A 12,233-nucleotide genomic window follows, 5' to 3' on the forward strand; every position below is an offset into this window, starting at 1 on the left:
CTTCCAAAATGGCATTTTCTGCTGTCTGTCTTCAGTTTTACAGCATGTTTGCTTATACTTGCCTTTTTTTGTCTCCACAGATTAGTCATTGTCTTCTTCCAGGTTTACTATGTTCATTATATAGTCTGTTACCACTTCATAGGCTGCTGATGGACTGAGAGCAAGGAATCCACTGGCAAGGATCGTTTCCAGCCAATGAAATGGATTGACCCAGGAAGGGAAATCCACAATCTGCTGGAGGCATGAGATCTGTCATTGGAGCCTCCGCAGGGCCTGTCTGGGGGTACCTCAATCTTTTGGAAGGTTTAGCGCCGACAGATGAAAAGATGCATCAGTTACAACAAGCAGATGACAGAGTGGGAAGTGCACAAGTCATGTACAGTGTCCCTGCCACAGCATTATCTGGGATAGTTTACCTGCACAAAGTTATGTATTTAGGCTGGGTGATGTTGGTACAGCAGTTGAGTTCTCTGGTCAATCCGCTGCTTAGCATAATGATGCAAAACCAACAATTGCTATCCAGAATATAGCTATTCGGACCTCTTTATAGACATCCAAAGGCCTCTCCAACGGACATGCAAGCTTAGCATCTGCTTCATGTGGCTCAGGTGACTCTCCACCTCCATCTTTACTCCTTCACCCTAGATACCAACCTGTGGAGCATTCTTCAACACAAGACAAAGTCTCCAAGAGCTTGACAGTATTTCTCAAACCCAAAAAACAGAAAGCATTTAAGCTTTTTTCTAAAGTATATACACTCTGTCCACTGAAATAGGGAATGAACAATTAGATTAGTAGTGTATATCCTTCTTCACAGAATATTTGCATAGAAATATGAGGCGTGATTTTTAAATTTTAAATCCCTCACCTTGATAGCAGGCTGGAAGCCAGTGATGTCCCTTGCAATCCGGCATTGTTATGGTGATAGTGATGGGAATTATATTGTGTGACCTATCCTTGCATTACCACCTGCTTTGAATACACTTGCTATATTTGAGTGGACATATTCAATGGTTGCCGTTGTTTCCGGTGCAAAATCACAGAAGTGGTGGCAACCAGTGGGGAGCCAATAGAATGGCAGAATCTCCGCTCCAGATTGAGCTAAAATTGGGAAGATTTGAGTGGAAGATAGGTCCTATAAAATTATAACAGATATTGTCCAAGCATATATTTAAATGTGTTCCCCTAGCTCTACTCTGCCTCATTTGCAAACAATGCCATATTTGCTAAAGCTGAGGGCTACTAGATAATGAAGGTCCACTATTTCTGTGTACAAACAACTTGGGAGGCCCTACACATTTCTGCACCCACAACATGTTTCAGCATTCTCCATTCCAAGACATCAACAAAGACATTTCCATCTCTCGGCAACACAGGAACCTGGCACTCGATCCACGTCCAACCTACTGCTATGTTGCCATCTCTGGCTGAAGTGAATTCTTGCTGAAAATTAAGTGCTTGTGCTTCAAGGACTATGGGAGGTGCTCTGAGAGAGTGAAAGTATGGGTGACTGTGGAAGTACTCGCTTAGGCACTCCTGACCACCAGGGCACTGCCTTCATCTGTTGCGAGCACAAGGAACAAAATAGGCTGTGTGTAATTTACTTGCAGTCATAGCAATACAATTGCTTTTTGAATGCTGAGTGAACACACGGTCCTCTTAAATAGTACCGTTGCTACGCAAATGGCAGAAGCGAGCAGGCACCAAGATCCACTGCCAGGCAGTGGAGAGGAAAAAGGACATCTTTTTTCTCCCAGGGGACAGGAAGCCCTCCAGGCATCTACCGAGCAGGTAGTGGGATGTGATTGCTGATTATGTCAATGCCAGGAGCATTGCATCAAGAATATGGCTACAATGCAAGAACACTATGTACTACTAGAGTTGTTAAGGTAAGGAGACTGTTAAAATACCTTATCACAGCTGCACCACTCACAGCCTCATTAATTACAACACTGTCCTGCACTATCCTGCAATCACTACACCACACTTCACTGAACATCCAGGGATATACAATATTTAGGAAGGATCGGCAAAAAGGTAGGGGAGGTGGGGTAGCATTGCTGGTAAAGGAGGGGATTAATGCAATGGAAAGGAAGGATATTAACTCGGATGAAACGGAATCTGTATGGGTAGAAATGAGAAATAGCAAGGGGAGGAAAACGTTAGTGGGTGTGATATATAGGCCTCCAAATAGTAATATGGAGGTGAGGGAAGGCATAAAAAGGGAAATTAGAGAAGCGTGCGATAAGAGCACAGCTGTCATCATGGGTGACTTTAATTTACATATTGATTGGACTACCCAAATTAGTAAAAATTCTGAGGAGGAGGAATTCCTGGAATGTTTTCGGGACGGTTATCTGGACCAATATGTCGAGGAGCCGACTCGAGATCAGGCCATTTTAGACTGGGTATTGTGCAATGAGAAGGGACTTATCAGCAATCTTCTTGTACGAGGCCCCTTGGGTCAGAGCGATCATAATATGATCGAGCTCTCAGTCGAGATGGAGAGTGAGGAAATTGAATCAGAGACTAAGGTCCAGAACTTAAATAAAGGGAATTACGAGGGTATGAGACGGGAATTGGGTAAGATTGATTGGGTGGTGTTTCTGGGGGGATTGACAGTGGATAGACAATGGCAAGCATTCAAAGATAGAATGGAAGAATTCCAGAACATGTTTATACCGGTTTGGCATAAAAATAAACCTAAAAAGGTGACTCAACCGTGGATAACGAGGGAAATTAGGGACAGCATAAAATCAAAAAAAAGGGCATATCAACTGGCAAAAAAAAGCACCAGACCGGAAGATTGGGGGCAGTACAGGATACAGCAAAAGAGGACAAAGGGATTAATCAGGAAGGGGAAAATAGAATACGAAAGTAAACTTGCAGCAAACATAAAGACAGACTGCAAAAGCTTTTATCGGTATATCAGGAGGAAAAGACTGGTAAAATCCCAAGTCGGTCCCTTGCAGTCCGATTCGGGAGAATATATAATGGAGAATAAGGAAATGGCAGACCAATTAAACTCATACTTTGGTTCTGTATTCACAAAGGAGGACACAAATAACCTCCCAGGAATATCGACAAACATAGGGACTAATGAGAGGGAGGAGCTGACAGAAATTAGTATCTCTAGGGATATGGTGTTGGGTAAGTTGAGGGGACTGAAGGCCGACAAATCCCCGGGGCCTGATAAACTACATCCTAGGGTACTTAAGGAGGTGGCCCTGGAGATAGCAGATGCTCTAAGGATCATCTTCCGGAACTCCATTGACTCGGGAACAGTACCCGTGGATTGGAGGGTAGCTAATGTTACCCCAATATTTAAAAAGGGGGGTAGAGAGAAAGCAGGGAATTATAGACCAGTAAGCCTTACATCGGTTGTGGGCAAAATGCTAGAGTCCATTATTAAGGATAAAATAGCGGAGCACTTGACAAATGGGGAAAGGATCGGACAGAGTCAACATGGATTTACAAAGGGTAAATCGTGTTTGACTAATCTGGTGGAATTTTTTGAGGAAGTAACTGGTAAAATAGATGGGGGAGAGCCAGTGGATGTGGTGTACCTTGACTTCCAGAAAGCCTTCGATAAGGTTCCACACAAAAGATTATCATGCAAAATTAAGGCTCATGGGATTGGGGGCAAAGTATTAACGTGGATAGAGAACTGGCTGGCGGATAGAAAACAGAGAGTTGGAATAAACGGCTCGTTTTCGGAGTGGCAGGCAGTGACCAGCGGGGTGCCACAAGGATCTGTCCTGGGACCCCAGCTGTTCACAATATATATAAATGATCTGGATCAGGGAATTGGATGCAATATTTCCAAATTCGCTGACGACACTAAACTAGGAGGAGGGGTGGGCTCTGATGAGGATGTCAGGAGGCTACAGTGCGATTTGGACAGGTTGGGGGAATGGGCGGATACGTGGCAGATGCACTATAATGTGGATAAATGCGAGGTTATCCACTTTGGGGGTAAAAACAGGAGGGTAGATTATTATCTAAATGGCAATAGATTGGGAGATGGGGAAGTGCAGAGGGACCTGGGTGTTCTTGTGCACCAGTCACTGAAGGAGAGCATGCAGGTGCAACAGGCGATTAAGAAGGCAAATGGTATGTTGGCCTTCATATCAAGGGGGTTCGAGTATAGGAATAGGGATACCTTACTACAGCTGTACAAGGTGCTGGTGAGACCGCATCTGGAGTATTGTGTACAGTTTTGGTCGCCCCATCTGCGGAAGGATGTTCTTGCCATGGAAAGAGTGCAACGGCGATTCACCAGGCTGATACCTGGAATGGCGGGAATGACCTACGAAGAGAGATTAAATAGTTTGGGCTTGTACTCACTGGAGTTTAGAAGATTGAGAGGGGATCTCATTGAAACATATAAAATTATGGCAGGCCTGGACAGGCTGAATTCAGAGAGAATGTTTCCAATGGCCGGGGAGCACAGAACCAGGGGCCACAGTCTAAAAATAGCGGGCAAATCATTTAAAACAGAGATGAGGAAGAATTTCTTCACTCAAAGAGTGGTGAGCCTGTGGAATTCCCTGCCACAGAGGGCTGTGAAGGCTAATTCAATAAATATTTTCAAGAGAGAATTGGATATATTTCTGAAGGCTAAGGGGATTAAGGGTTACGGAGAAAAGGCGGGGACGGGGTACTGAACTGGTAAGATCAGCTATGATCTCAGACGAAGATCAGCCATGATCTCATTGAATGGCGGAGCAGGCTCGAAGGGCCGAATGGCCTACTCCTGTTCCTATCTCTATGTTTTCTATGTTTCCTCATGCTCATGCTCACCACTATTACAACCTCACTTATCCACAACTCATACCCCAGACACAGACTGTCAGCTATTCCACCATAACAGCCATATTCTCCAAATATCTCACAAGACTCTCAATGACACACTTCCCCCTTTCTTGCAGGAGAAGGTCGCACACAATATAAGGCAACAGGCTCTTACCAGAGGAGGAAGAGCCTGTCTGCACACCCTCTCTCCTCTTGAAGAGAGCTTGCTGGCCAAATGGGAAGTGGCAGAGCGAAGGCTGTGGTCACTGCTAACGCTGGATGAGATGCCATGCAGGGTTCCTTTACACCTAATCCTCTGTCTCTTCTGACTTCTCCCTCATCCCACACACTCTGCATGACAAGCTGCAGATGCTTTCAACACTTACTTCTTTCTCTCTGCTCTCCCTCACACCACAAACTAATCCATGTCCCTCTCTTTCATTTCAGCTGCTGAGAATGTCAACGCCCCTCAGCCAGTGGAGGAAGAGGAGCGCAGTATTCCTGAAGATGAAACATTGCCTGCTCTGACTCTCGCAAGCACCAGCTCAGATACTGATACCACGCAGACTTTAGAGGTTAGGTTAGAGGATGTATCTGCACGTGGTGACTCGCTAGGCACAAGTGGACAGGAGCTAGGGCAGGGGAATAAGAAACCATAGGTGCCAGCTCGCCGGAGGGTGAGGTTGCATATTAGCTCTGCTGTAGAGGACTCAGATGCACACTTCGAGGGCCCAGGCAACCAAAGAGTGCTCATGGACGTACACCACAAAATGCTAGGTGCACTGTGCAGCCTGCCAGGGAGCTTGCACACAGTGTCAACAGAGCATGGGGGAGTCCAGCTCCAACTTGTCTCAAGGCTTTGAGCAGAGCATGGAGACCATTCTGTCCAACATGGGCATTGAGAAGGTGGACGCTTTTTCACTCAGCGGAATTTATGGCAAAGCAAATCTGGGGTGGCTATCCAGCGGGCTTTGGGTCCAGCCCAAATTCCTGCCCCTTCAAGGGGAAAATATGCACTTAGCCCTCCCTCAACCCAGGAATGTCAGGGCTGGTAGCTGTACAGAGTGATAATAATAGGCTTAAAGAGAGAGACAAACAGGAAGTAATAAGTGGTGCCAATGAAAGGTCTAAATCAGGAAGGAAAACAGTGATAATGAAACAGTTGGAGGGACACACTGACATCTCAAGGTAGTACTGGAAGAAAAATAAACCACATTAAATAAATCATTTGTTTCAAGCCACCCCTGTAATAAACTAAACGTACAACTTAAAATGTTACTATAAAACTTAAGTTGATGGGATGAATCCTTTTGAAGTTACATAAAGCACATCTGACTGCATTTGGTAAATTGCTTTATAATTTCAAGTGTTAGACTTACGTGTTAATTGGTCTGAACATTGGTGATTAGCAATGGCTTCTGCTTTGAATTTTTCACATTTACAGCTGAACCTCAGATGATTTCCTCTTCCCTTCATGCAATGTACTTTATTGACTCCTTTAATTTTGTTCATTTGCAGGGAAAAAAGAGATGTAAAGACCTTAGAGTAAGTTGTCTTCTTTACTTAACTTTTCCATTAAAACAGGCTCAGTTAATGTGTATGAAATAATGCAAAGTTTATTTTTAAACTCCTGTAAAAGGTCCATTCTTGCCTGCTATATCACTGGTAAGCAGACAACAACAACAGCGACTTGTATTTATATAGCACCTTTAACATAGTAAAACGTCCCAAGGCGCATCACAGGAGCGTTATCAAACAAAATTTGACACCGAGCCACGTAAGGAGATATTAGGGCAGATGAGAGGTGGGTTTTAAGGAGCATCTTAAAGGAGGAAAGAGAGGTAGAGAGGCGGAGAGGTTTAGGGAGGGAATTCCAGAGCTTAGGGCCCAGGCAGCTGAAGGGACGGCCACCAATTGTGGAGCGATTGAAATCAGGGATGCTCAAGAGGCCAGAATTAGAGGAGCACAGATATCTCGGGGGGTTGTGGGGCTGAAGGAGATTACAGAGATAGGGAGGGGCGAGGCCATGGAAGGATTTGAAAACAAGGATGAGAATTTTAAAATTGAGGCGTTGCTTAACCAGGAGCCATTGTAGGTCAGCGACGCAAGGGTAATAAATGAGGTATTTATAGGAATTCATCAGAACAGGAATAAACGAAAAAAAAGCACATGAAAAGGAGTACTCTCACTGGCAGGAGCTGAGAAAGTCACAATGCATCTAGGTGCTAGTTACAGAGATTGTGACAGATATAAGTGAAGGTAAAGTTAGTGATGGATCCCAAATCCAATATTTAAGGGTTGAAGACAGCTGCCGATGCAATCTCTGGGGCAGCAGGGTGCTAGTTGCAGAGCTTTGACATCTGCTGCAAGGAGCTATTAGTTGCAGGCAGGGACATCAATGCCTTTAACGTTTCTGCCTCTGGCTCAATCCAGAATAGTGCTGCTGTAGCAACTGCTGTGCTGACATGTGTATCAAACAGGTGACTGATGCAGTAGTTACCATCGCCGGCACTTTCATCTCCTTTTCCACTGATTTATAATAGGAGCGTGGCACGACTGTCCAATTTCAACTCAATGCTGCGTTTGAGAAAGCACAGGGGGGTCACTGATGCAGCTTTGTGGCCATTCAGGCAGCAGGCTCCTCTCTTCCTCTGCTACCATTACTTGCTCCTCACCATCTGTACACTGTGATGTCACGCAGTGCTAACTATTCAAGGACATTAGCTACACCCTTCAGGATGCGTGTAGTTGCACTCGTGTTTCCAAACACTGATGAAAAGGATTTAGGGTGCTGTGTGAGCTACTGGCAGTCCACACAGGTTGCTCTTTCACACTTACCATGATAGAATAGCAACACACATTAGAATGTTGGCTGCAAGAGGTACCTTCAAACATAGCTTGTTTTGCAATATACCTATGGCTTCACCATCCCTTACTCACTCCATGTTCTTATACACAAGGAGGTCCACAGTAGTCTGCTCCAAGGAAGTTAAAAGCTTGGGGGAGATATTTGAGTAGTGCCGGAACGGAGAGGTGCACTTTGGCTGCAGTGAACTGATTACAGTTAAACAGTGGAAATGGTAGGCAGAGGTGGTGCAGGAAGACCCCCCCCCCCAACCCTGCCAATTTTCAGAGGCTGCTCTGGAGGTGTTGGCGGAGGAGGCAAACAGGAGGAAGGAGGAGCTCTTCCATTCAGATGGCAGAACGGTGCCCAGGCAAGTTGCCAGGCACAAGTGGGCAAAGGTGACAGAGCAGAGGAATGTCTGAAACATAGCACCCAAAACCTGGCTGCAATGCTGAAAAAAGTTTAATGATCCAACCAGAACTGTTAAGACAAGACTCCTAATCACATCTCTCTTAGCTTTGCATCACCTGTAGCCCCAGCACTCAAGCCTTCCTTCCCCAGCTTCATATCATTCTCCTCCAATCCCAGTAGCGTACTTCACTGAACCTCTTTCACACCCTGAACTGTCCATTTCTTTCCAGGCTAGCATATGGATTATCTGCACTATCAGTCAATGCATATTAAACACATGACTAATGCATTGGTCAGAATGGCCAGCATTTTCATCTCCTTTCCTATTGAATAGCAACAGAAGCATGACATGGCTGCCCCATTTCACCACACTGCTACATTTCTTAAAATGTAGGGTGTCACTGATGACAGCCCCAGCTCCACCAGCACCACATGATGCCCCTCACTATACACTGTGAGTCACCCGGTGCTACCTCCACTAACTGCATCCGCTGGAAATTTGTAGCTGTACTGGTGCATTCAAACGTTGATGAGAGGGATGCTGGTTGCTGTGGGATGCAATATTTTTATGGCCTATCAGCAGTACTGTCAGGCTACACGCCCAGGCCTACAAAGACAGAAAAGGAGCTGGATCCAAGACACACTTTCAAACAGGGATTACATTGCAAGCTAATGTGTGCTGTGTTTGTATGGTCAGGTTTATGCCTTTTTGGGAATGAGTAGGAATGAGGACAAGACATAACAAAAGCAAAATGGTATTAGCCCTGAGCTTTGCAGAAGCCTCTGGTTTCACTTTCCTCTTGTACATCGATGCTCTTATAGGTGAGGAAGTTCAGAGTGGCCTTCTCAATTGGAGTCAAGAGCTAGTAATTTGGGGCCCTATTATATCTGTGTGTAATTGAGACACGGACTGCAGGAGTTGGTTATAATAGGTCTTTACTGAGTGGAGACAAACTGGAACTAACTATGCAAAGTTACTACACAGGCTTATATACAGGGGTGGTCACTACTGGTACTGCAGTATACAGGGGCTGCAGAATATAGTTCCTTCTGCAAAGTACATACACTACAATTCCTCCCCTTTTAGCTAAACAGTACATAACATTCGATTAATAATTAAATAACATATTTACAATTACAGTTGTCATATACATTAGCTGAAGTTAAACAATTATAAGTTCAGTCTTTGAGGAGGCTTCCTGATTCTGTCTGGATAACGCCTCTTTGGGGTATCAGGTTCTTCTGGCAGAGTTGATTCGGAATCAACGTCGTTGTTGGGTTCGTCTGCCGCAGCGATAACATTTTTCAAATCCCCGTGTCATTTCGTGGGTGCCGTATTCCTGTGGCTTTTGCTGTATTTCCGCAGCTCCCCTTGCTGCTGCTTCATACAATACTGCCACGCTGAAAGCCTTATCTAGCGTCAGCTCTTTCTCTGAGAGTAACCTCTTCTGGGTTCCTTCACTCAGGAGTCCACAGACAAATTTGTCCCGTAGGGTATCTGCCAGTCCTGCTCCGAACTGGCAGTGCTTTGATAGCTTGCGTAGTTCCGTAAGGTAATCAGCATTGCTCTCATCTTTATGCTGATTTCTCCTGTGGAATTTAAATCTTTCTGCTATCAGCAGCGGTGTAGGATTTAGGTGTTCCTGTAGGATATCAACAATTTCGTTAAAACTCTTCGCCATCGGTTTGGCTGGAGTAATCAGGTTCCGCAATAGGCCGTACGTTCTTGCGCCCATTAAGTTTAGTAGTAACGATGCCTTTTTCTCATCGGCTACTTCGTTTGCCTCGCAATATACTTCGACTCTTTCCACATACGTGGCCCAGTCTTCTATTGCATTATCGAAGGCAGTGATATTGCCAGTCTTCAGCATCTTGGAAATCTAAGATGGCGCCTCCCGCGCTTTGCCTTCTTCCCCGATTTAACAAAATGGCGCCTCCCGCGCTTTCCGTCTTCTCTGCTACTGCTAGCGCTGTTGCTGGCGTTTTATGCCTTGATGGCGACGCCCTATGGTCTTCGCGCACTTCCCCCCGCGCTGCTGCTAACGCCGCTCTCCGCGGTTCCCGTGGCAAACTGCAGCTCCTCGCGGCTTTCTGCGCTTCTAATTTCTTTTATTTCCCCGTCGTCGGAGCAACCCTGCGGGACACTTTCCTCCCTCTTCTCGGGTCTGTACGCTGCCCGGCTTCGTAGCACCGGCCGCGCCCTGTGTGCTCCACCCTCTCTCTCTCTCCTCTTCCCGACAACGCTGCTCGGCCCCGTTGAAAAGCCACCCGATCGAGCTCTAGCCCGCCGCAGCCCAGGAAGGATCAGTGTACTACCTGCCACCAGCCCGATTAGCTGGAACACCATCGACAGGATAACCAAGCCCCGCTCTCGACAGCCTCTCCTGCAAACCTTTCACTCCGATGAATCAGAGGCAGTTGCCCACGGTCGACGCCCGTTTCTTCTGATTGTTTTATTATTATTTTTCTTTCTTCCTTCTGGCCTCGACCTCTGACAACTTCGCTTCAGGGATGGATCCCCATGAGATGGTGCAGACTGTAGGTAAGTTCGGATCTGCTCGTCGCCAGTATTATGTCCGTGTGTAATTGAGACACGGACTGCAGGAGTTGGTTATAACAGGTCTTTACTGAGTGGAGACAAACTGGAACTAACTATGCAAAGTTACTACACAGGCTTATATACAGGGGTGGTCACTACTGGTACTGCAGTATACAGGGGCTGCAGAATATAGTTCCTTCTGCAAAGTACATACACTACAGGCCCTACTTCAGTTTGAATCTATTTCCTTCTATTAAGTGCCATTGTAATGCAAGCAGAGAAGTATTCTTGAGATGTTGTAAATTAAGAAGTACATACACAGTAATGACGTGCCCAAACTCCAGCCTGTGTGTCAGTAGATGATCATATATAATGCAGCCAGGTTGTGTTATCCACTGTTTGCTTTGTGGCGCCCATATGCCGATGTGTCAAGGTTTCAGTTGTAAGCTACAGCTTGAATGTATGGTCTGCTGCAGTATGAGTCTGCATGTTAAGCAATGAAAGAGCTATAGGGTTGGCATGGGGAAACATTAAGCATGTAGCAGGATGACAGTCAATACTTCATGATATGCATACTTGAACTATCTGCCTGGTAAATATCTTATCTTGGCAGCTTCCTTAATTTGTGCCATATTTTACACCCACTGTTCCCAGGTCCTGTACATAGTGTTCACATTGGCTGCCACCTCCTGCTCTGGAGAGTGTACCCTGGGGTGCCAAATATCTTGTACAGCCAATGAATTGCTTTGGAACTGTAGTCACTGTTGCTTTATAGGCAAATGCAACAGTCAACAGCAAGGACCCAAACACAGCAATGAAATAAATAACCAGTTAATCTGTTTTTGTAGATGTTGATTGAGGGATAAATGTTGGCCATGACTCTAGGAGAACGTTCCTGCTCTTCATGGAATTTTTTACATCCACCTGAGCAGACACAAACATGGTTCTGCTTTAATATCCTATGCAGCAATCCCTCAGTACTGCACTGAAGTGTCAGCATAGATTAAGAGCGCAATCTTGCCAGCCCTGGGAGGCGGGTATGGAGGAGGGACTGTCGGGAAAATGGCAGAATCTGGGGGCGGGTGCCCATCCTGCCCCCAACCCGCCTCCGTGCCATCTTCCCGGGAGGCGGGTAGCCGACCCACGCCGGGTCCTGTCTCCTGGAGGCAGGAAGGGGATTACAGCCACTTAACTGCCTGTTAACAGGTAGTTAACAGGCAGATAAGAGGATTATCCCCATTTTACCCACAAGTGTGTGCTTCCCAAAGGCTGCAAACCCTGCCAGGGTCACTGAGGCGAGCAGTGGGTCTGTGGGGGTCAGAGGGGTGCAAAGGTGTGTTGTGAGGTAAGTGATGGGTGCAAGTGTGGAGAGGTGACTTTGTGAGGTAAGTGGAAAGTGTTAGAAAAAGTTTACTTACCTTTGTTTCTTTCTGCAGGCTTCAATCGTTGGGGATGCAGAGAGTCTCGCATCTCACCGGCAGAGATGACAGATGGCTGCTCCAATGCAACAACCATCTAATTTCTGCTAAGGAAAAAGGTTTGATGAAGTCTTGAATACAAGGACTCATCAAACAACAGAGAATGTCAGTGTTTGACAGCTTCACAGAGCTGGCAAACGATGGCAATTCATCTGTCAAAAATTTT

At 45.8% G+C, this 12,233-nt stretch overlaps 1 protein-coding gene across 2 annotated transcripts in view; it reads left to right on the plus strand.

Moving 5' to 3' along the window:
- Positions 1 to 12,233, plus strand: part of sgca (sarcoglycan, alpha) — a 70,726-nt gene that overhangs the window by 42,196 nt on the left and 16,297 nt on the right. For both annotated transcript variants that reach the window (XM_085966319.1, XM_085966320.1), the window contains one exon: positions 6,313 to 6,339. In XM_085966319.1, coding sequence (XP_085822445.1) covers positions 6,313 to 6,339 — 27 coding nt within the window. The remainder of the gene's footprint in view (positions 1 to 6,312; positions 6,340 to 12,233) is intronic.

The sequence above is a fragment of the Somniosus microcephalus genome, chromosome 24 (assembly GCF_052327205.1).
Source record: "Somniosus microcephalus isolate GS21.2 chromosome 24, FLI_Smic_1.0, whole genome shotgun sequence".
NCBI classification, from domain to species: Eukaryota; Metazoa; Chordata; class Chondrichthyes; order Squaliformes; family Somniosidae; genus Somniosus; species Somniosus microcephalus.